This window comes from Physella acuta, unplaced genomic scaffold (genome assembly GCF_028476545.2).
Source record: "Physella acuta isolate Inbredline_101_S28 unplaced genomic scaffold, ASM2847654v3 ptg000582l, whole genome shotgun sequence".
NCBI lineage: Eukaryota > Metazoa > Mollusca > Gastropoda > Physidae > Physella > Physella acuta.
The window spans coordinates 618,070-644,257 of record NW_026732101.1 but is presented as its reverse complement, the minus strand read 5'-3'; the positions used below and the strand labels follow the sequence as shown (position 1 = coordinate 644,257).

Below are 26,188 nucleotides of genomic sequence, written 5' to 3'. Positions count from 1 at the left end.
CCGTAGCGTCGAAATGTGACAGAGGTAACCACCCGTGTGTTGTCGTCCACCTCGTCTGGCGTCTCGCACCTGACTGCAGGTAGACGATTCGCTTGAGTGATCTTCAAACCATCACTGCTACACTAGACTAACACTAAACCAACATAAGGGGCGGTCAGCATTCGTGCAAAGTCCAATAAACCGGGAGTGATCTTTCCTACACTTTCTCTAATATTCTTATATAACACTACGGGGGATGGCACCTCGGGATATAGACATGATTTTTAATCCATTTTTAGTACTTAAACTTTTAAAAATAAAATAGAATCTCGTAGAAAAAAGAATTGCAAGCCAAGTGAACGCCAAATAAAATGTGTATATATTATTAGTACTTTATTTTAAAATTCACATGCGTTTTTTGAGAAATCGGAAACAGCCTAAATTACTACATCCGGTCAACGGAAGTTACTCAAAATTTGACAGGAGGCAGAGAGTTAGATCTTTTACTTATATGTCAAATTTCATTCATCTACCTGAGATAGTACTGAGATAGTACTCAAGTTATAGGTTTTTGAAAAATTGATAGTAGAAAAAGTTCCACTTCCGGTAAATCGCTTCCGGAAATCGCGGAAACGTTGATACGGATCTATAAATTTGATATAATACTTAGATATGAAATTTCTTTAACCTAGCTGTAACGGTACTCAAGTTATCGTGTTTACACACACACACACACACACACACACATATATATATATATATATATATATATATATATATATATATATATATATATATATATATATATATATATATATATATATATATACACAGACATACGGACAAGATTGCAAAAAAAACAAAAAAAACAATTCTACTCAGGGAGGTGTAAAACGCGAGATGTGCAAAAATCTCTATTTTTTTTTTTTTTTTTTTTTTTTGCACGATTACAAGACTTTCTCTATACTTCGTATATACGAGAAAGTAAAAAGTCTGGGAATTTAATTTTAGAAATAACATTTTTTCTAAGATGTCCTTTAACTTCGGCGTGTAAACCTACCGTGTGAATGTGCTAAGACTGTCTAAAATTGTTCTGTAAGGAAAGAGAGATCCCGCAAGGATACTGTGTACCTATCGATTTTACACACCATTTTTCCTGAAGGTAATCAGTTGCAGGCAGTCATAATTTTTTAAATTTAATTTAAGAGGGTGGGTTAGTGGGGCTGTAGACCGAACTGTTTGATGTCGTCTGTGGCTGTCTAGCTATTAATGGGGTGAAATTCGGCTAATCAACATGACGTCATATTCAGTGTTTCTTCCAAACTTTTTTCTCCGGGAGGGGGGGAGGGGGTCTAAAACTTTGGGGGGGGGGGGGCGCGGACGCTGTTAAAAGTATATATTTTCTATATAAATTTTCTATATAAATTCCATTTCGTTCGGGGGGGGGGGGTAGACTTTCACCCCCGAAGAGATGCCTGGAAGAAACTGGTCATATTACTTTAACGGAACCTTACGGACACTTCTCGCTATATGTATTTCCATAACGAACCCCATTCTACATGAGCCTTTATTTAAAGCATGGTTATTTTGAGTTTTAATTACTTGAAGAAATAGCTAGATCTACATCGTCGTAAGCTTTGACGCAAAAATCTAGGCCTGCTATGATTTGGTTGCACCATCTATCACAGCCTAGGTCTAGATCTAATTGTTTTTTAAACTCTTTGAAATGTTTAAAAGATGAACTTGAAATACCGTGAAATGTTTTATAAAATTACAAAATTGCGCGGTCAAGCCCCCCCCCCCCCCTCCCGCTTTTTTCTTAGGCGAGCGGTATACAATTACATCTGATACGTTTATTCACTCGTTGAGCAGGTGTTTTTTTTTGACAACACGAGAACTGCCGATTTCATTCACACATTTTATCTGCAGTATTTCAAATGTAAGTATTTTGTTGTTAAATTCAACATGTGGACGTCTACAATTACGGACATATCCCCCCCCCCCCCCCCCGTGTGGACGTCGTAAATTGATGACCTCGAATGGCATACAAAGAATTGACCATACAGACATTCCTAACTACCCCACACAAGACAGACATTCCTAACTACCCCACACAACACCACACAGACATTCCTAACTACCCCACACAATACAGACATTCCTAACTACCCCACACAATACAGACATTCCTAACTACCCCACACAACACCACACAGACATTCCTAACTACCCCACACAATACAGACATTCCTAACTACCCCACACAAGACAGACATTCCTAACTACCCCACACAACACCACACAGACATTCCTAACTACCCCACACAATACAGACATTCCTAACTACCCCACACAATACAGACATTCCTAACTACCCCACACAACACCACACAGACATTCCTAACTACCCCACACAATACAGACATTCCTAACTACCCCACACCACACAGACATTCCTAACTACCCCACACAATACAGACATTCCTAACTACCCCACACAATACAGACATTCCTAACTACCCCACACAACACCACACAGACATTCCTAACTACCCCACACAATACAGACATTCCTAACTACCCCACACAAGACAGACATTCCTAACTACCCCACACAACACCACACAGACATTCCTAACTACCCCACACAATACAGACATTCCTAACTACCCCACACAATACAGACATTCCTAACTACCCCACACAACACCACACAGACATTCCTAACTACCCCACACAATACAGACATTCCTAACTACCCCACACAACACCACACAGACATTCCTAACTACCCCACACAATACAGACATTCCTAACTACCCCACACAAGACAGACATTCCTAACTATCCCACACAACACCACACAGACATTCCTAACTACCCCACACAATACAGACATTCCTAACTACCCCACACAATACAGACATTCCTAACTACCCCACACAAGACAGACATTCCTAACTACCCCACACAACACCACACAGACATTCCTAACTACCCCACACAACACCACACAGACATTCCTAACTACCCCACACAACACCACACAGACATTCCTAACTACCCCACACAATACAGACATTCCTAACTACCCCACACAACACCACACAGACATTCCTAACTACCCCACACAACACCACACAGACATTCCTAACTACCCCACACAACACCACACAGACATTCCTAACTACCCCACACAAGACAGACATTCCTAACTACCCCACACAACACCACACAGACATTCCTAACTACCCCACACAAGACAGACATTCCTAACTACCCCACACAACACCACACAGACATTCCTAACTACCCCACACAACACCACACAGACATTCCTAACTACCCCACACAAGACAGACATTCCTAACTACCCCACACAATACAGACATTCCTAACTACCCCACACAAGACAGACATTCCTAACTACCCCACACAACACCACACAGACATTCCTAACTACCCCACACAACACCACACAGACATTCCTAACTACCCCACACAAGACAGACATTCCTAACTACCCCACACAACACCACACAGACATTCCTAACTACCCCACACAACACCACACAGACATTCCTAACTACCCCACACAACACCACACAGACATTCCTAACTACCCCACACAAGACAGACATTCCTAACTACCCCACACAACACCACACAGACATTCCTAACTACCCCACACAATACAGACATTCCTAACTACCCCACACAACACCACACAGACATTCCTAACTACCCCACACAAGACAGACATTCCTAACTACCCCACACAACACAGACATTCCTAACTACCCCACACAATACAGACATTCCTAACTACCCCACACAAGACAGACATTCCTAACTACCCCACACAACACCACACAGACATTCCTAACTACCCCACACAACACCACACAGACATTCCTAACTACCCCACACAAGACAGACATTCCTAACTACCCCACACAACACCACACAGACATTCCTAACTACCCCACACAACACCACACAGACATTCCTAACTACCCCACACAAGACAGACATTCCTAACTACCCCACACAACACCACACAGACATTCCTAACTACCCCACACAAGACAGACATTCCTAACTACCCCACACAACACAGACATTCCTAACTACCCCACACAATACAGACATTCCTAACTACCCCACACAAGACAGACATTCCTAACTACCCCACACAACACCACACAGACATTCCTAACTACCCCACACAACACCACACAGACATTCCTAACTACCCCACACAAGACAGACATTCCTAACTACCCCACACAACACCACACAGACATTCCTAACTACCCCACACAACACCACACAGACATTCCTAACTACCCCACACAACACCACACAGACATTCCTAACTACCCCACACAAGACAGACATTCCTAACAAATGTCAGACAAGAGGTCAACAGTTGGCCGAAATTGACCAGTTATCTTACTTTCAAATGTCCTTGACCCTTAATGATAAAATGGATCATGATTTAATTATCGTGAGTGCGATTAACTATGGCCTAATTACACCGAGGCTTAGATATGCTACAGCCTTTTATGTACGAATCGATTTTAAGATGACCTAATTGATCAAATACTGATCGACCTTGACATGGTTTGGCGCTGACCTTGTTGATAGTGATGTCTGCTATGGGGACTAAGGTGATATATGGATACTGCAGGTGTTTGATATAAGAAACTGATATATGGATACTGCAGGTGTTTGATATAAGAAACTGAAAATATTTTCTAATAACAAAGTGCTGTGAATTGTGTGTGACCGTCTGTACGTGGTCTGGAGCCAGAATTGTCAACCGCCCGGGGGTTGGACATGATGGAACCGGGGCGTGTCCCAGAGGATGGGGGCGTGTCCCAGAGGATGGGGGCGTGTCCCAGAGGATGGGGGCGTGTCCCGGAGGATGGGGGCGTGTCCCAGAGGATGGGGGCGTGTCCCCTATCCCTGACCTTTAACCCTGACCCTACCCTTAACATTGACACTAGCAGCATGCCGGCAGACACAAAAGATCGCTACAGGAAGTACATCCCTGTTTGTGTTGACCACAAGAGCCCTAAACATACGGAAGAACCTTTAGCTAGAGTCGGCTGCTTGCACTAGACGTGTGCACTCGCCATGTATAATTTGGGTTTTGAAAAATTCTAAAAATAATAAATTTAAAAAACATACGGCACAGTCAACTTGGCGGGGTAAAATAGATTTTTGATCCCTTGCCGTCTGCTTCGAGCCACCTCCCATTTTTTTTAAAACGCCAAGAGCGGATGTGATGTCATAATAGCAAAGTTCAGCCGGAAGTTCCATGTTTAGAGGCCATTTCTCTGCGTTCCTCGCGGCCTCCTGTTTGTAAACTCTGATGTGGCGATCATTATCTTTCCTGGCAACCGTGCAATCATGTGGCCAGATTTTATCGGATGGTGAAGCCAAGCCTCCCATCAATCAGTTGGAACCCGCCTAGGTCCTCAGAGAAAGAAATGTATGGCCACTGTGATCCCAACCAAATGGTTCACAGAAAAATAATGCACCCACTTCTTTAAAAGCTTCCAGGAATTAAAAACTGTTTTTTAATAATGCAAGTTAATGCATTACCTTTTAAAGTATTTATGGTATTAACACAACATTCCGAAATAGGGAAAAAATGTTCAGATTAAAACAAATCAGGACTGTCCATCACTACATCAGCAGCTGGTGGACTGTCCATCACTACATCAGTAGCTGGTGGACTGTCCATCACTGCATCAGTAGCTGGTGGACTGTCCATCACTACATCAGTAGCTGGTGGACTGTCCATCACTACATCAGTAGCGGGTGCAGTTTTGACACGGCTGTAGCTGGGTCTAAAAGTTTCTCTTTCATTAACAAGTTAATTGGTTTTGGTCATGTGCCGGTATCACGTGAACGTCTTTATGGTGCGTGCTTTTAATTTGGCGCCTAGTCGATGTGTTAGGTGGGTCAGGTGTGTTGGTGGGGCAGGTGGGTTGGTGAGTCAGGTGGGTTGGTGAGTCAGGTGTGTAGTTGGGTCAGGTGGGTTGGTGAGTCAGGTGTGGGACGTTCTCCTTCAGCACACAGACTGCGCGATATCGCTATGGTTACTGTATCATGTGCGTGAAGGTCATTTTAAATTTGACTCGTTGGGTTGGGGATGGGGTCATTTTAAATTTGACTCGTTGGGTTGGGGTTGGGGTCATTTTAAATTTGACTCGTTGGGTTGGGGATGAATAAGAAAGCCACAGCCCTCCATCACTTGGTATCGTAGCTTAAACTTTTGAACTGGAGCGGGGCGGGAAGGGGCGGCTTAATAAAACCACCAGACCAGAGTAACTCCTGGATCGATCGGTACTGTAGGTGGGGGGGGGGGGGGGCGACTGTCGCAGGCTAGACAGATCCATGCCTCACCTGACCTGTCCACTCACTCATACACGATCGTTCGATCTCAACTTTGTGCTGTAGCTCTAGTGCTACATCTGTCTTGTGCTACATCTGTCTTGTGCTACATCTGTCTTGTGCTACATCTGTCTTGTGCTACATCTGTCTTGTGCTACATCTATGCTACATCTGTCTTGTGCTACATTAGTCTTGTGCTACATCTGTCTTGTGCTACATCTGTCTTGTGCTACATCTGTCTTGTGCTACATCTGTCTTGTGCTACATCTGTCTTGTGCTACATCTGTCTTGTGCTACATCTATGCTACATCTGTCTTGTGCTACATCTGTCTTGTGCTACATCTGTCTTGTGCTACATCTGTCTTGTGCTACATCTATGCTACATCTGTATTGTGCTACATATATGCTACATCTGTCTTGTGCTACATCTGTCTTGTGCTACATCTGTCTTGTGCTACATCTGTCTTGTGCTACATCTATGCTACATCTGTCTTGTGCTACATCTGTCTTGTGCTACATCTGTCTTGTGCTACATCTGTCTTGTGCTACATCTGTCTTGTGCTACATCTGGCATGTGCTACATCTGTCTTGTGCTACATCTGTCTTGTGCTACATCTGTCTTGTGCTACATCTGTCTTGTGCTACATCTGTCTTGTGCTACATCTGTCCTGTACGACATCTATGCTACATCTGTCTTGTGCTACATCTGTCTTGTGCTACATCTATGCTACATCTGTCTTGTGCTACATCTGTCTTGTGCTACATCTGTCTTGTGCTACATCTATGCTACATCTGTCTTGTGCTACATCTATGCTACATCTGTCTTATGCTACATCTGTCTTGTGCTACATCTGTCTTGTGCTACATCTATGCTACATCTGTCTTGTGCTACATCTGTCTTGTGCTACATCTGTCTTGTGCTACATCTGTCTTGTGCTACATCTATGCTACATCTGTCTTGTGCTACATCTATGCTACATCTGTCTTATGCTACATCTGTCTTGTGCTACATCTGTCTTGTGCTACATCTATGCTACATCTGTCTTGTGCTACATCTGTCTTGTGCTACATCTGTCTTGTGCTACATCTATGCAACATCTGTCTTGTGCTACATCTGTCTTGTGCTACATCTGTCTTGTGCTACATCTGTCTTGTGCTACATCTGTCTTGTGCTACATCTATGCTACATCTGTCTTGTGCTACATCTGTCTTGTGCTACATCTATGCTACATCTGTCTTGTGCTACATCTATGCTACATATGTCTTGTGCTACATCTGTCTTGTGCTACATCTATGCTACATCTGTCTTGTGCTACATCTGTCTTGTGCTACATCTATGCTACATCTGTCTTGTGCTACATCTATGCTACATATGTCTTGTGCTACATCTGTCTTGTGCTACATCTATGCTACATCTGTCTTGTGCTACATCTGTCTTGTGCTACATCTATGCTACATCTGTCTTGTGCTACATCTATGCTACATCTGTCTTGTGCTACATCTGTCTTGTGCTACATCTATGCACTAAGATGCCCTTAGAAATTCGTAAAGGTGAAGGTCGACTAGGGTCCACTTACCCAGCCTAAAGGGAGGCTCAGCAGAATTTTAGTCCCGGCGTGTAAGAGGGTCTAGTGAGTCTAGTGAGTCTAGCGGGTCTAGCGAGTCTAGCGAGTCTAGTGAGTCTAGTGAGTCTAGTGAGTCTAGTGTCTAGCGAGTCTAGCGAGTCTAGTGAGTCTAGTGAGTCTAGTGAGTCTAGTGAGTCTAGTGAGTCTAGTGAGTCTAGTGAGTCTAGTGAGTCCAGTGAGTCTAGTGAGACTAGTGAGTCTAGTGAGTCTAGTGAGTCTAGTGAGTCTAGTGGGTCTAGTGGGTCTAGTGAGTCTAGTGAGTCTAGTGAGTCTAGTGGGTCTAGTGTCATTAATGCTTTATTCAGGCAATTTATTTCAACTGGCACTTTGGGACACTCTCAAAATGCCTGTTGATTTTTTTTTAACCTTGGGCTGCGCGTTCTGAGCCTATTTTACAACACATTTACTGACAACATTTACTGACATTTACTTACAGACAACATTTACTGACAACATTTACTTACAGACAACATTTACTGACAACATTTACTTACAGACAACATTTACTGACAACATTTACTGACATTTACTTACAGACAACATTTACTGACAACATTTACTTACAGACAACATTTACTTACAGACAACATTTACTTACAGACAACATTTACTGACAACATTTACTTACAGACAACATTTACTGACATTTACTTACAGACAACATTTACTGACAACATTTACTTACAGACAACATTTACTGACATTTACTTACAGATAACATTTACTGACAACATTTACTTACAGACAACATTTACTGACAACATTTACCTACAGACAGCATTTACTTACAGACAATATTTACTTACAGACAATATTTTCTGACAGATATTTAACTTTAAGGCGCTTTGGTAAAGATATTTAACTATCAGGGTATTTGCTAAAGATCTTTAACCTTAAGGAGGCGTTGATAAAGATATTTAACTTTTAGGGGCTTTGGTAAAGATATTTAACTTTAAAATGTACTAGCCGTCCCGGCCAGGCCCTGCTCTGGCTTCTGTGAAAAACCTTTCTGTTAAAGACCATTACCTGTGTGTTTAGTAATCATCATAAACCCGGCATTGCCCACCCAAACCACAACCAACCAAAACAACAAAACGCAAACATAACGCTAACACAATTACAAATACAAACGAAAACAAAAACCTAACAACAAACCCAACCACAATCATAAACACCAATACAAACAAAAAGAAAAAACAAACGAAAAAGCAAACGAAAACAAACCAAATCCAAACGCAAAACCAACCACAAACACAAACCCAAAGAAAAAAACACAAACGAAAAAGCAAACGAAAACAAACCAAATCCAAACGCAAAACCAACCACAAACACAAATACAAAAACAAACCCAAAGAAAAAACACAAACGAAAACGAAAAAAGAAAGAACAAAAACGAACCAAATCAAAACGCAACCACTAACGCAAACCCAACCTAAACACAAAGAAAACACTTACGCGAACATAAACGCAAAGTGCTCACAGTCTAGCCCGGGGCAGAATCGCCTGTTTCAGCTTAATAATCGACTATAGTACCCCAACTTATTCATAGTCTTTTGCACTCACTTAAACGAACGTAGGTGCCAAACCAAACCAAATGAACAATTATAATACTCCAAGCTTATTCGTAAAATACCTACAACATTTGCACTTGATCAATCCCCGCTAATTATGTAATTATTTTTTTCCCAACACCAAAGCAAAGTAATAAAAAGTAAATTCTTTTCCACTAATGCAATGTTTTATAAAGGGAAGTAATTGTGTTTTCCTAATTTATCAAAGGGAAGTAAGTGCTAAAGGACTAAATATAAATAATTTTCAGACATAATTAGAATTTTTGTTATTTTTTTTAAATTGTGTTTAATGAACACGCCGACAATTATTACTATGAGTTTGAAAAATGAAAATTATTTCCCAACACTTTCAATAGTAATTTTTTAACTCATAAATTTAGACTATGAGCACGGTAATAGTCTAACACTTAAATCCATATAAGTATGTCAACGGCAAGCATACTTATTACATGTTACATACAGAATTGAGCTTTATATATTAGATACGGGTATTTAATAAAGATATTTAACTTTAAGGGGGCTTTCATAAAGATATTTAACTTTAAGGGTATTTGGTGAAGATATTTAACTATAAGGGGTATTAGGTAAAGAGATATAAAGATATTTAACCTTAAGGGGTAAAGAAAATGTATCTGCTGCAGATAACCTCGAAAGTCCGAAAAAACCTCTGGCCTCTAGTCACTTACAGTCAAATGACCTTGACTGATTTTTTTTTCCAATTTGGTCAAAACATTTTTACGAATGTCTAAAATGTGTAGTCTAACACGATTGTTGTAGCAACGGAATCGATACTTTAAGCTTACGGTAACGAAATCTGTCGCAAGTGACGTCACACGGTGATTCAAATTGTTAGCCAGTGTTTTTTGACGTCATTTAAATATCTAACGGTCGTCTGCCTACTTGAGACCTGTCTGTTATTTAGAAACAAATGGCAACCCATGTCCTCCTGCGTCCATTGGTTAACAGGAGATCGGAGTTATCTGCCCTGGAGGATTTCATGTAAGACATACACACATTTTCGTATGCCAAAGTTTGTTCGTGTGTTGTGTCAAAGTTTGTTCGTATGTTGGGTCAAAGTTTGTTCGTATGTTGGGTCAAAATTTGTTCAATGTCAAAAGTTTGTTCGTATGTTGTGTCAAAGTTTGTTCGTATATTGTGTCAAAGTTTCTTCGTGTGTTGTGTCAAAGTTTGTTCGTATGTTGAATCAAAGTTTGTTCGTGTGTTGTGTCAAAGTTTGTTCGTATGTTGTGTCAAAGTTTGTTCGTATGTTGTGTCAAAGTTTGTTCATATGTTGTGTCAAAGTTTGTTCGTATGTTGTGTCAAAGTTTGTTCGTATGTTGTGTCAAAGTTTGTTCGTATGTTGTGTCAAAGTTTGTTCGTATGTTGTGTCAAAGTTTGTTCGTATGTTGTGTCAAAGTTTGTTCGTATGTTGTGTCAAATTTTGTTCGTATGTTGTGTCAAAGTTTGTTCGTATGTTGTGGACCAGACAGACCAAACACAAGTTAGTGAAGACCGTGGACCAAAACGATCCTCCAATATCGATGCCAGAACTACTCACATGACTCAAGTCGACCAATGATTATCGTTGCTTTACTTCAGCAAGTTCACGTTTATTTGTTATGACACATTTATAAAATGCCCTCTCCCCCCCCCCCCCCCCACTAAACATAATTACCTGCTCCCCCCCCCACACACACACTAAACATAATTACCTGCCCCCCCCCACTAAACATAATTACCTACTAAACTTCAAAAGCTTTCTAATAGGACTGCTCTAGTTAAACTCAAATATCTCCCCCCCCCCGCCCTTCTTTCACACTTGTGTGTGTACAGGTTTATTTCCGCACACCGCTCCCACACCGCACTCACGGCCGTGTATTGAATGTTTGGTATCGCCCCCCCCCCACACCGCACTCACGGCCGTGTATTGAATGTTCGGTATCGCCCCCCCCCCCCCCCCCACACCGCACTCACGGCCGTGTATTGAATGTTTGGTATCGCCCCCCCCCCCCCACTCCCCCCACCCCGCACTCACGGCCGTGTATTGAATGTTTGGTATCGCCCCCCCCCCCCCCCCACACCGCACTCACGGCCGTGTATTGAATGTTTGGTATCGCCCCCCCCCCACTCCCCCCACCCCGCACTCACGGCCGTGTATTGAATGTTTGGTATCGCCCCCCCCCCCCCACACCGCACTCACGGCCGTGTATTGAATGTTTGGTATCGCCCCCCCCCCCACTCCCCCCACCCCGCACTCACGGCCGTGTATTGAATGTTTGGTATCGCCCCCCCCCCCCCCCCCACACCGCACTCACGGCCGTGTATTGAATGTTTGGTATCGCCCCCCCCCCCCACTCCCCCCACCCCGCACTCACGGCCGTGTATTGAATGTTTGGTATCGCCCCCCCCACTCCCCCCACGCCGCGGCCTAATCTACCGCCCGCCCGCCCCATCCCTTTCTAATGCCTTCATCCACGATTACGTTTCTCCGATCGATCGCAACTGGCCAGGACTTCTCCCGTGGCCGGGGCGGTGGGGTGGCGGGGCGAGCTTATTTACTGAAGGCCTTGTGCCAGACATGTAGATGTGTGTGTTCTCAGCAGTGTGGGAGGATGGTGTGGGGGAGGTGTGCTGGTGGGAAAGGTGTGTTGGTGGGGGAGGTGTGCTGGTGGGGGAGGTGTGCTGGTGGGGGGGGGGTGTGTTGGTGGGGGAGGTGTGCTGGTGTGGGAGGTGTGCTGGTGGGGGGGGGGTGCTGGTGGGGGAGGTGTTGCAGAGGGATCACAACAACCAGCCACACTAAACAACCAACTCAACCCGTTACAACAACCTGTAAGAACAACCAACCAACCACACCAACCAGTCTCAACAACCATTGACAAATACAATTCACAATTTTCAAAAGTATCTTTGTATCTCTTAAAATACGGTAATTTCCATCGCTCAGAATGTTATTGATTATATTTTTCTTGGTCTGATTATCAGTGTCCTTTAATTTCGTAGAGTTCGTTCTACATCCAAAAAAGACCCACATCCACACAGACCCACATCCACACAGACCCACATCCACACAGACCCACATTCACACACATCCACACAGACCCACATCCACACAGACCCACATCCACGCAGACCCACATCCACACAGACCCACATCCACACACCCACATCCACACAGACCCACATCCACACAGACCCACATCCACACACATCCACACAGACCCACATTCACACACATCCACACAGACCCACATCCACACAGACCCACATCAACACAGACCCGCATCCACACACATCCACACAGACCCACATTCACACACATCCACACAGACCCACATCCACACAGACCCACATCCACACAGACCCACATCCACACATACCCACATTCACACACATCCACACAGACCCACATCCACACAGACCCACATCCGCACAGACCCACATCCACACAGACCCACATTCACACACATCCACAAAGTCCCACATCCACACAGACCCACATCCACACAGACCCACATCCACACAGACCCACATCCACACAGACCCACATCCACACAGACCCACATCCACACAGACCCACATCCACACACATCCACACAGACCCACATCCACACAGACCCACATCCACACAGACCCACATTCACAAACATCAAAACAGACCCACATCCACACAGACCCACATCCACACAGACCCACATCCACACAGACCCACATCCACACACATCCACACAGACCCACATCCACACTGACCCAAATCCACACAGACCCACATCCACACAGACCCACATCCACACACATCCACACAGACCCACATCCACACAGACCCAAATCCACACAGACCCACATCCACACAGACCCACATCCACACACATCCACACAGACCCACATTCACACAGACCCACATCAACACAGACCCACATCCACACAGACCCACATCCACACACATTCACACAGACCCACATCAACACAGACCCACATCCACACAGACCCACATCCACACAGACCCACATCCACACAGACCCACATCAACACAGACCCACATCCACACACATCCACACAGACCCACATCCACACAGACCCACATCCACACACATCCACACAGACCCACATCCACACAGACCCACATCCACACACATCCACACAGACCCACATCCACACACATCCACACAGACCAACATCAACACAGACCCACATCCACACAGACCCACATCCACACAGACCCACATCCACACACATCCACACAGACCCACATCCACACAGACCCACATCCACACAGACCCACATCCACACAGACCCACATCCACACAGACCCACATCCACACACATCCACACAGACCCACATCCACACACATCCACACAGACCCACATCCACACAGACCCACATCCACACAGACCCACATCCACACACATCCACACAGACCCACATCCACACACATCCACACAGACAAACATCAACACAGGCCCACATCCACACAGACCCACATCCACACAGACATACATCCACACAGACCCACATCCACACAGACCCACATCCACACAGACCCACATCCACACAGACCCACATCCACACAGATCCACATCCACACACATCCACACAGACCCACATCCACACAGACCCACATCCACACATATCCACACAGACCCACATCCACACACATATCCACACAGACCCACATCCACACAGACCCACATCCACACAGACCCACACACACCCACACAGACCCACATCCACACAGACCCACATCCACACACATCCACACAGACCCACATCCACCCAAAATCACACAGACCCACATCCTTATAAACCCACATCCACACACATCCACACAGAACAACATCTACACACATCCACACACATCCACACAGACCTACATCCACACAAACCTACATCCTAGTTAAAAAGCTGTATTAATGATTTTAAGAAAGCTGTATTTTTTACTTTAAGAAAGCTGTATTAATGACTAAGAAAGCTGTATTAATGACATTAAGAAAGCTGTATTAATGACATTAAGAAAGCTGTATTAATGACATTAAGAAAGCTGTATTAATGACATTAAGAAAGCTGTATTAATGACATTAAGAAAGCTGTATTAATGATAAACAAACCTTCGAGGAAGTTGTGTCAATGATGCTATCATCGAGAGAAGCTAAATCCCAGAATCGATTTTGACCTCACTTGTAAAAAAATCGATTATTTCATCCACCGTGTGTACTTCTCTCTCTGTCCATCTCTTTATCTTCTTACCATCGTATTCTATCTTGTTTTCTCCTGTCTTGTTACCTTCTATCTTGTTATCTTCTATCTTATTATCTTCTATTTTATTATATTTTATCTTGTTATCTTCTGTATACCTTGTTATCTTCTATCTTGTTATCTTCTATCTTATTATCTTCTATTTTATTATATTTTATCTTGTTATCTTCTGTATACCTTGTTATCTTCTATCTTGTTATCTTCTATCTTATTATCTTCTATTTTATTATATTTTATCTTGTTATCTTCTATCTTGTTATCTTTTTTGTAACGTGTTTGGTTTTTTGCATCCTCTGTAGCAATTTAAATACTTAACTATATGCGTACACACATACACTACATCCACAACTACCCACAACCACTACCTCTACAACTACCAACTACACACAACCACTACCTCTACAACTACACACAACCACTATCTCCACAAATACACGCATACACTACCTCTACAACTACCCTCAACCACTACCTCTACAACTACCCACTACCCACAACCACTACCTCTACAACTACCCAAAACACTGCCTCTACAACTACACACAAACACTACCTCTACAACTAGAGTGTAGTGTGTAAGTGGCCAGATGTGTAGTGTGTAACTGGCCAGATGTGTGATGTGTAACTGGCCAGATGTGTGATGTGTAAGTGGCCAGATGTGTAGTGTGTAACTGGCCAGATGTGTGATGTGTAAGTGGAAAGATGTGTAACTGGCCAGATGTGTGATGTGTAACTGGCCAGATGTGTGATGTGTAAGTGGCCAGATGTGTGATGTGTAACTGGCCAGATGTGTAGTGTGTAACTGGCCAGATGTGCAGTGTTTAAGTGGCCAGATGTGTGATGTGTAAGTGGCCAGATGTGTGATGTGTAAGTGGCCAGATGTGTGATGTGTAAGTGGCCAGATGTGTAGTGTGTAAGTGGCCAGATGTGTAGTGTGTAACTGGCCAGATGTGTAGTGTGTAAGTGCCTCCCTATTTCCTAATAGCCTTGTGAACGAAAAACTGGTCACCCTAAAACGCCAACAGTACACTTGCCGAGATTTAATTACATTAATCATCGGCAAATTAACAAGAAATTAGACAAAATTAGGTGCAGCGTAGCATTAAGTAAAGTGGGTCAGGTGTATGCACAAACACACGCACGTGGTTGGAACTAGGTCACATCCGTGTTGATCACCCAATCAGGGCCGATGCTATCGATTGGTTGCGTGTTCCATTTTTTTAATCCTTGTTTTTCTGGAATTTAAAAAGCAACTCTTCACATCTCTCCATCCTGGTACAGATGTTACATAATACATGTACTAAATACTGCCTGTCGTGTTTTCAATGTTTGCAGAGGTGTCAAGTAAATAATTTTGTTGCGTTCTGAGGAATTCTTGGGAGGGGGGGGATTTGAGTGAAATATTAATAGGTGGGGGGGGGGGGGAGATTTAAGTGAAATATGAATGTAACATCTAGGTGTGAAACCCAATCGACGTAGACAGAAGATGTTCCTCACGTGAGTCGAATGAACGATTCTCTGTTCGATGTGGAAGAAGCTGAACGATTCTCTGTGCGATGTGGAATTATCTGTTGTCTGTGTCTTGATTTACAGCGCGTTGTTTCGAATCGAGAATAATGGCATGTGACAGGTATATCCAATCAAACTGTATAGGCCGATTTGTGTGCATATATATATATATATATATATATATATATATATATATATATATATATATATGCTATATATATATATATATATATATATGCTATATATATATATATATATATATAGCATATATATATATATATATATATATAGCATATATATATATATATATATATATATATATATATATATATATATATATATATATATTCATTAGCCTTATGTATTTCAAATGTGTTGTGGTTAAGTTTTAAAATACACAGGCGGTTAACAAATGTAAGCAAGCTTCAACATAATGACTAGAAAATTACAGTATTTGAAAAATAAAAGTTTCGGTGGTCTGTAGTTGGTTGGGGACCACAGTCTCTGGCCACAGTCTTTGGCCACATTTTCTGGCCACAGTCTCTGGCCACAGTCTCTGGCCACAGTCTCTGGCCACAGTCTCAGACCACAGTCTCTGGCCACAGTCTCTGGCCACAGTCTCTGGCCACAGTCTCAGACCACAGTCTCTGGCCACAGTCTCTGGCCACAGTCTCTGGCCACAGTCTCTGGCCACAGTCTCTGGCCACAGTCTCTGGCCACAGTCTCTGGCCACAGTCTCTGGCCACAGTCTCTGGCCACAGTCTCTGGCCACAGTCTCAGACCACAGTCTCTGGCCACAGTCTCTGGCCACAGTCGCTGGCCACAGTCTCTGGCCACAGTCTCAGACCACAGTCTCTGGCCACAGTCTCTGGCCACAGTCTCTGGCCACAGTCTCTGGCCACAGTCTCTGGCCACAGTCTCTGGCCACAGTCTCAGACCACAGTCTCTGGCCACAGTCTCTGGCCACAGTCGCTGGCCACAGTCTCAGACCACAGTCTCTGGCCACAGTCTCTGGCTTCAGTCTCTGGCCACAGTCTCTGGCCACAGTCTCTGGCCACAGTCTCGAACTTACACCCTTCCATCTCCGTGGCGCGGTCTGCTACAGCGGGCCACGTAATCTCACGTGCGTGCGTTCGCGTGTACTCACCCGCCACGGCTTGAGCACACACACTCCACCCCCCCCCCCATCTGGTCCCGGGTGAGGGGGTGGGCGATAAGAAGTGAGTGTTCTCATTGAGCTAATATCGTGTTCTTATTGTCGTGTTGTTATTGTCGTGTTGTTATTGTCGTGTTCTTATTGTCGTGTTCTTATTGCCGTGTTCTTATTGTCGTGTTCTTATTGTCGTGTTCTTATTGTCGTGTTCTTATTGTCGTGTTCTTATTGTCGTGTTCTTATTGTCGTGTTCTTATTGTCGTGTTCTTATTGTCGTGTTCTTATTGTCGTGTTCTTATTGCCGTGTTCTTATTGTCGTGTTCTTATTGTCGTGTTCTTATTGTCGTGTTCTTATTGTCGTGTTCTTATTGTCGTGTTGTTATTGTCGTGTTCTTATTGTCGTGTTCTTATTGTCGTGTTCTTATTGTCGTGTTCTTATTGTCGTGTTGTTATTGTCGTGTTCTTATTGTCGTGTTCTTATTGTCGTGTTCTTATTGTCGTGTTCTTATTGTCGTGTTCTTATTGCCGTGTTCTTATTGTCGTGTTCTTATTGTCGTGTTCTTATTGTCGTGTTCTTATTGTCGTGTTCTTATTGACCTTATATCGTGTTATCATTGAGCTCATATTACTATCGTGTCTTGATCGAATTATAAGAATGGCCGAGCAGTGTAAAATCGCTCTCCGGGCAGTGTAAAGATCTGCGGCTAGAGCGCTCGCCGGGCAGTGTAAAGATCTGCGGCTAGAGCACTCTCCGGGCAGTGTAAAGATCTGCGGCTAGCACTCTCTGGGCAAGTTTTATTCTTATAACACGCGCCAACAGTTTACAGTAGCAGACTTGTTGTTGGTCCGTGTAGAATTGTCAGATCTGTTTGGTCCTATCAATGGCCAGCCAAGAAGTTTCATACAGTTTCACAAATCTCTTTGGGGGGGGGGGGGGGGAGGGGAGGAGAGGACTGTGTCTTCTCCCTCCCCCGGTTCAATTGCCCCCATTTAGGACGCCACCGTCTAGAAAACTAAACCTTTGTGTCTCTAGGACGCCTACGTCTAGAAAACTAAACCTTTGTGTCTGTAGGACGCCTACGTCTAGAAAACTAAACCTTTGTGTCTGTAGGACGCCACCGTCTAGAAAACTAAACCTTTGTGTCTGTAGGACGCCTACGTCTAGAAAACTAAACCTTTGTGTCTGTAGGACGCCACCGTCTAGAAAACTAAACCTTTGTGTCTGTAGGACGCCTACGTCTAGAAAACTAAACCTTTGTGTCTGTAGGACGCCACCGTCTAGAAAACTAAACCTTTGTGTCTGTAGGACGCCTACGTCTAGAAAACTAAACCTTTGTGTCTGTAGGACGCCTCCGTCTAGAAAACTAAACCTTTGTGTCTGTAGGACGCCACCGTCTAGAAAACTAAACCTTTGTGTCTGTAGGACGCCTCCGTCTAGAAAACTAAACCTTTGTGTCTGTAGGACGCCTCCGTCTAGAAAACTAAACCTTTGTGTCTGTGTCTCTAGGACGCCACCGTCTAGAAAACTAAATCTTTGTGTCTGTAGGACGCCACCGCCTAGAAAACTAAACCTTTGTGTCTGTAGGACGCCACCATCTAGAAAACTAAACCTTTGTGTCTGTAGGACGCCACCATCTAGAAAACTAAACCTTTGTGTCTGTAGGACGCCACCGTCTAGAAAACTAAACCTTTGTGTCTGTGTCTCTAGGACGCCTACAAACACTGGCTGTGCTCCAGACACCTCAAGTTCTACCACCAGGATCAGCAGGTGCCGCCATGTTTTGAGATGTGCGCCAGTGTGGAGGAGATGTGCCCATTTTTTAGGCCAAGTGTACAGACACACGCAGGAGACCCCAGTTTTATATGCAAAGGTAAGTCAAAGGTATTAGCAAAAGTAACTCTATTAGCAAAGGTAAGTTAAAGGTATTAGCAAAGGTAAGTCAAAGGTATTAGCAAAGGTAAGTCAAAGGTATTAGCAAAGGTAAGTCAAAGGTATTAGCAAAGGTAACTCAAAGGTATTAGCAAAGGTAAGTCAAAGGTATTAGCATAGGTAAGTCAAAGGTATTAGCAAAGGTAAGTCAAAGGTATTAGCATAGGTAAGTCAAAGGTATTAGCATAGGTAAGTCAAAGGTATTAGCAAAGGTTAGTCAAAGGTATTGGCAAAGGTAAGTTAAAGGCAGAGGCGTAGCGAGGGGAGTGCGGACTGCACCGGGTGACACCATTTAGGGGGGGGGGGGGTGACACCAAGGCAAAAAAAAAATATAGAGAAAAACTTGAGGGGGGTGCAAATCGAAAGTTTGAAAGTTTGCTACACCTCTGGGGTGTGACACCATTAAGTGCCGCACCGGGTGACACCCGACCTCGCTACGCCACTGGTTAAAGGTATTAGCAAAGGTAAGTTAAAGGTATTTTATTAAATATAAATTAAAAGTTTTAGCAATGGTAAATAAAAAATTAACTCCATTACCTTCAGCTTTCATGTCTCCCCCTCCCCTCCCATTACCTTTCATGTCTCTCCCCCTCCCGTTACCTCCAGCTTTTATGTCTCCCCCCCCTCCCAATACATCCAACTTCCTTGTCTCTCCACACCTTCTATACCACATTCTATAGCCCTTGCATCTGATCAAGCCAATGCCCTAAAAGAAGCAACTACTGTCTCTGTTTCAGACCACCAAATGAAGCTTCCAGGTGCATCAAACAACCAAGGCTGCTATAGACTGTGCCATTTGCTGAGTGAGGCTGACCTCAGTGAGTCCTACTGCGCTCACCCCGCTCACTGCCCCCTGCTCAAAAACTGTCACCCCCTGCAGCTGACCAGTAGCCCTGACACTTCCTACAATCTCACCAACGCAACCTCAGGAGCGTGCACTACGCACATGGGTGCCCGCACCACGCACACTGGTGCACGTACACACTTATCCACTTTTCTACTTCAGATTCTCTGCCAGATGGTCATCTCGTTACTTTTGCTACCAGTGACCTTGAACCCGTTCCCACACCTGGCTACAGGATTAACATAGCTTGTGCAGCTGGGTTCATGTAGCCAGGGCAGGGCTTGTTTACTTGAGTACAAAAATCAAAGAATGGTCTGACCAACAACAAAAAACTGGAGTACTTGTGCCCAATCTGGCCATAGAAAGCTGCTCATTAGGCCATGTGCTACCACTGTTCTTGCCGAAAGCATTGACTATGGTTTACAGTAGTACAAGATTTGTTCTGTAGATGTTATCTATTTTGTAGATTACCAGTGGATTTATAATTAACCAGTCATAGGATAACACAATATATATATATATATAAACATGTACATAGATAGCTACAAGTAGTTCCCCTGTACACACTTGTTTGACATGTTTTCTTTCAGTCCTGAGCAGTTTGTACTAAATTATCTGTGATTTTTTGTCATTACTCTAATGACGTGTAATTAATGATCTGTGCTATGTTGAACCAAATTTGTGTTACATCTTCCATCAATTGGTCTGCTCCAACTTTGAACTCTTCAATTTTGTGATAAAATTTCCTCTTGGTTTACTGGGGTGGTCAGCCCAGAAATCTATTGTCAGTTATTTTTTCAATGCAATTTTTTTTAAATTTGTTTTAGTGATGCCCTTCTGTACTGATTGTTTTTTAAATTTTGGACTAGAAGTTTTTGTAAAAGATAATGGAACAAAAATGCTTATGTTGAGATATATTTATGAGGTACATATTTTGCATTGAAACGCCAGTGTTTTTTTTTTGTTTTTAAGATCATAAAAATTTTGAACCAAATGTCTTACTCATAAAAATGTGAGGTGGTATTCATTATTTTGTCAAGCAACCCTTATCAAATTTTGGACCCTGTGAAAAATGCTAACTACATGTTTATTTTTGTTAAGTTTTGAATGCAGATAATTCATGACATAAATGTCTCAAGTGTTTTAAATAGGGGTCATCCATAAACTACATCACTCTTTTATGACGATTTTTACCTCCCCTCCATCACACAGCGTCACTAAAAGCCAGACCCCCCCCCCCCTAAAATGACATCACACCTCAGCCTACAACCCCCCCCCCCCTCAAAATTGCAGTTGAATTTTTCTTAAAACATCGATATTTTTCCAAAATCTTGTCTGAACTCTATCAAAATAGAGTATTTTAATCAATTCCTATTGTTTATTAAAACAGTTTTCTAAAGCGCAAAATGTCTAAAATTCGTTTTCTAACATTGCTTTTTTATAATGCAAAAGTGTGACGTCACACCATATAACCCCCCCTTCCCCTTGTCACAAACCGTCACAAAATTACGGACCCCCCCCCTCCCCCCTATGAGTGTGACATCATTTATGGACGACCCCATACATAGAAAACTTTACTTTTAGAAAACCTGCTTCTAGATTCCACCAAAATTCCTTGCAGAGAAAAACATACTGTTTTTAAGTGCAGCTTTTAAATTGTGTGTCCAGCTACCAGTAAATGTCAACAAAAACAAAGTCACATGACTTCCACTGAGCTTTTTAAACATTTCTATCTATAGACACATTTTATAATAGACTTTTACAGCAAAAGGCCAACATTAGTCAGATGAATAATAATTAAACCAATACTATTATGTATAGATCAATTTTAAAAACTTAAAATGACGTAACCATGAATGGTTATAAATTGTGTGTAGATCAGTTTAAAAAAACTTAAAATGATGTAACTATGAATGCTTATAAATTGTGTGTAGATCAGTTTAAAAAAACTTAAAATGATGTAACTATGAATGGTTATAAATTGTGTGTAGATAAGTTTAAAAAAACTTAAAATGATGTAACAATGAATGCTTATAAATTGTGTAGAAAATGAGACTGTTTAACTTGAAGAGATTTTATTTTAAGACAGATGATGACACATGGAATCTTGTTTTTAATGAGCATTGAATCTTAACAAATGTGACTCAAGCCATGAACAAATCTTCAATTTTTTTGCATGGAGATTAACATTTTCAATTGGAAAATCCTCCTATTTTTCCAAAAATCACACTTAAAACCCACCAATCAATTGAGCAAGCTACTGAAGGCTTACACCTGGCTTGACATTTTATATTTCTACAATTTGTTTTTAAGCATTCATTTTTATGTGAAGATCTAAGCTACATTGCAAAAATTCTTGAAAAGAATATGACTGACAGACATTTTTATGAGTACAGATATCTGGTGGGAATATATGTTGTTTTTATTTTCTCTGAAGAATCATTTTTTAAATGTGATATAAATGAGGGAACATTACATTTTTTACTCAACAAATTAATTTTTAAAAAACTTCATTTTGCATAACTAGAAATGATTGGGTTGGAAGGCTTAAAACATGGATTTAAAACCTACCATTAGATTTGAAGCAGCATAAATATATTTATACTTGTACAGTGAATAAAAAACATGTTTAAAATTCCTCCAAAATTAATTTATACATTTTAATCAGCAAATAACTATTCCAAAGTAATTTAAAAAGAAGGAACAGAGTTCACACTTTTACTTCAGCTAACCAACTTGTTTTTTTGACCAAGTATTTCAAGACAAAATACATCTAGATAAAAAAGTCACAAGACAAAATATCTCCCTGCCACCTTTATTAGCTATCACAAAAAGAAAAAACTAAACTGTAAAATGTCTGGTTGGGTTGTTATGCAACATTAATGTATCATCCACAACTGGCACTTATGGCTATCTGGTGTCACATCAAAAGGTGGACTGGAGAAATTTTTAAGGTGGACTGGAGACATTTTTAGTTTGTTTTCAATTTCTTCAAGTTAAGCTCTAGAGATTACTTTTTTAAATCTTTTTTTTTTAAACAGGTTAGAGCTAATGATAAAAAAAAAATTACCAATAATAACAAAATTGGCCTATGATAAAAAAATCTTTCCAATGGGCAAAGTCTCTCCAAGTTTGACTGTTTCACAAATCCATCCTTATTTCAACGGCAGTTTACTTAGCTCCACTTTTCAGCATATGTATAAGCATTTAATTGGCAGAGTACTCAAAAGTTGGAATCAAAGTTTTTTAAATAGTATTTATTTTTTTAAAATCAGATTTTTGTCTGCTTTTTTATTTTTTTCATCCTTTGGCTACATGCATCTGAACGTTAATTTATTTCAGTTGAGTATTTCTAGCACCACAAGCAGCTGCTGATATTTGTTGTATGTCTCTAGTTGGGTCTGCAGCATGGCTGTTACTGCTGTGTGTCAAATTAGAGTACAACTGCTGGAAATTATTCAAGACCATCCCCACATCACGGACACATGTGATATTTTCATTTTTAAAACTCAAAAATTCTTTTTTTACAAAACAATATTACACAGTATGATGGTAAGCTTTTAATTTTTTTTTTAAAAGAAAAATGTTTACTTTTTAAATGCAACCATTATTGTTTGAAATAATGCTTTTATTCAATAATTTTGACACCTCCAATATTGATTTGTTTTAAATAATTTTTTGAGTTATTTTTAAAATCTACAAGCTCATTTAACACCTCAAATGTTTTTTGTTTTTAAATAATTTTTTGTTTAGCAATTTTTTAAAAATCTACACGCACATTTAAAACATGAATAATGAATGGCTTAAATTAAAACTTGTTAGCAGAAAACTGTTGATTATTTGACCTAATTATTTAACAGTGATTAATAGTTGTGATGTACAAATAGAATTACAATTGCTGAATTTGTTTTCTTAAAACTTGAAGTATTGACTTTTAGTAAAAAAAAAATGTTCCACTAATCCAATCTGTATGTATAAAACATACAAAATATGACATGAGTCAGGTTGATTTAGTTCTGTAGTTGAATTGCTAATGACTGAAAAGTTATGTGTTAGGTAAGGTTAATGTTAAGGGGTTTGATGTAGGTCTACAATATTATTATAGGACTGCTGCTAATGTAGATTGCCCATGAAGCACACTGAATGTAGTGAAGTAACTAGTACTTAGTACTCTGCACTGAATACTTGTACGGACATTCTAGCTGCACAGATCATATCTGAGATACTGAAGAATTGTAAGCACCATCTAACATACGGGTAGAGGGTAGTTTGTGCCTTGGTAGCACCAAGCTGCTCAGTTAGATCACTCAGCACTGTGCTGCTCTTGTTGGCTGAAGAAATTTTTATCTTGTTTTTTACTCAGTCTCTGCACACATTTTTAGATGCATACCTATTATGCATGAGGCATACTTTTTAAATCGGCTGAAGGTTTTATTTTGAGTCAGTTGCTTTTTTTTGTTTTAAATTTGATATTAAACTCGTCTGAATATTTAACAGTTCAATGTTTTAATTAGCCATCAGTGGTGTGCTAAATCTTACGAGGCAGTAAAAAACAACAACAAATACGTATTCATTTCTAACCCATAACATTTAAAAAAAGAAATGCTGCTTTATTTTGTTTTTGCAAGTTTCAAATGACCAGCTGGTAGACCTGCTGTTTCTGTTTGTTAAAAAACACAAAATCCAAAAATTATTTTTTGTCTTCATTTAATTTTTTTTCCAATCGACTTAAAGACTGTTGATTTATCAAGTGATGTTGCAACCTATTAATTTGTTGTTTAACCATTTTTGAACAAGTTTCTAAATCTAAAGAACACAAGGGAGACAAACCAAAATAGCTGACATCTTGAGGGTTACAATTGCTTCTGTCCATAGCTCATTTTAAAAGTGGTGATTCTTGCCTGTTGGCACGGAGGTCACCTTTTGTGGTGAGACATGTTTGTTGGAGGTCACCTATTGTGGTGAGACATGTTTGTTGGAGGTCACCTTTTGTGGTGAGACATGTTTGTTAGGGACAGTCAGCAGTGGGTTGGGAGAGTTTTTAGTTTCTATAAATAACTTGTACAGGCAGCACTGTTAAGCCAGCCATGCAATTCTCCAAGGCAATTTGCTGCAGTCATGGGGGTGTGTGCTATGGGGGTGGGGGGGGGGGGGATGAGTTCAGTATGGAGGGGGGGGGATATGTGTTCAGTTTGTGGGAGGTGGGGGGTATGTGTTTTCAGTTTGGGGCATGTATTTAGTACAGGGGGGGGGGTATGTGTTAATTATAGGGGGTATTTGTTCAGAAAAGGGATATGTGTTCAGAATAAGGATAAGTGTTCAAAATGGAGGGTATGTGTTCAGATGGGGGGGTAACTGTTCAGTATACAGTGTATGTATTCTGTATAGGGTTATATGTTCAGTATGAGGCTATAATGTTCCTGAATTCTGTTAGTGTCCAGGATATGTGTGCCTGCTTGTGTACTTCTATATGTGAGTATGTATGTGGTGAGACTGCCTCTAGCTCCCCCAGCAGTCTGACTACACACATATAAAAGCTAAAATTGACACTGCTCCTGTTTACTGATTCAGATCAAACAGCTAAATCTTGTTTGTTATTATTCTTGTCTTGGTCTAACTATTCACTTCATCTTTGAAATGTTCACTCCAATTTTTTACTTCCTTTTTAAGTTTGTATAAAACTTGATAGACCTAGTGTACCATACGCTTATGAGGGGGGGGGGGGGGTGACCAGTATGGGATTATTATGCTGTGTCAAGTGGTCAGTTCATTTATTTTTAAAATTCTACTCTAGTTCTATTTTTAAAATATCCTTAGCTTAAAATTTTTGACAACCTATGTACATTCTAAGTAGCCTTACAGTTTTTAAAATGGAACTTTTTTAGAAACTAAGATAGGAAACATTGATTGATTGAGTG

General features: G+C 41.5%; 2 protein-coding genes across 4 annotated transcripts in view; both read left to right on the top strand.

Annotated features, from left to right (window-relative positions):
* The window catches only part of LOC131947082 (uncharacterized), a 43,625-nt gene extending 22,162 nt beyond the window's left edge, over positions 1–21,463 (top strand). For both annotated transcript variants that reach the window (XM_059308163.1, XM_059308164.1), the window contains exons 4-5: positions 19,205–19,367; positions 20,164–21,463. In XM_059308163.1, the coding sequence (XP_059164146.1) occupies positions 19,205–19,367; positions 20,164–20,516 (516 nt within the window). In that variant the 3' untranslated portion in view covers positions 20,517–21,463. The remainder of the gene's footprint in view (positions 1–19,204; positions 19,368–20,163) is intronic.
* LOC131947086 (zinc finger HIT domain-containing protein 1) overlaps positions 1–26,188 on the top strand; it is a 112,434-nt gene that overhangs the window by 64,998 nt on the left and 21,248 nt on the right. The window lies entirely within an intron of this gene.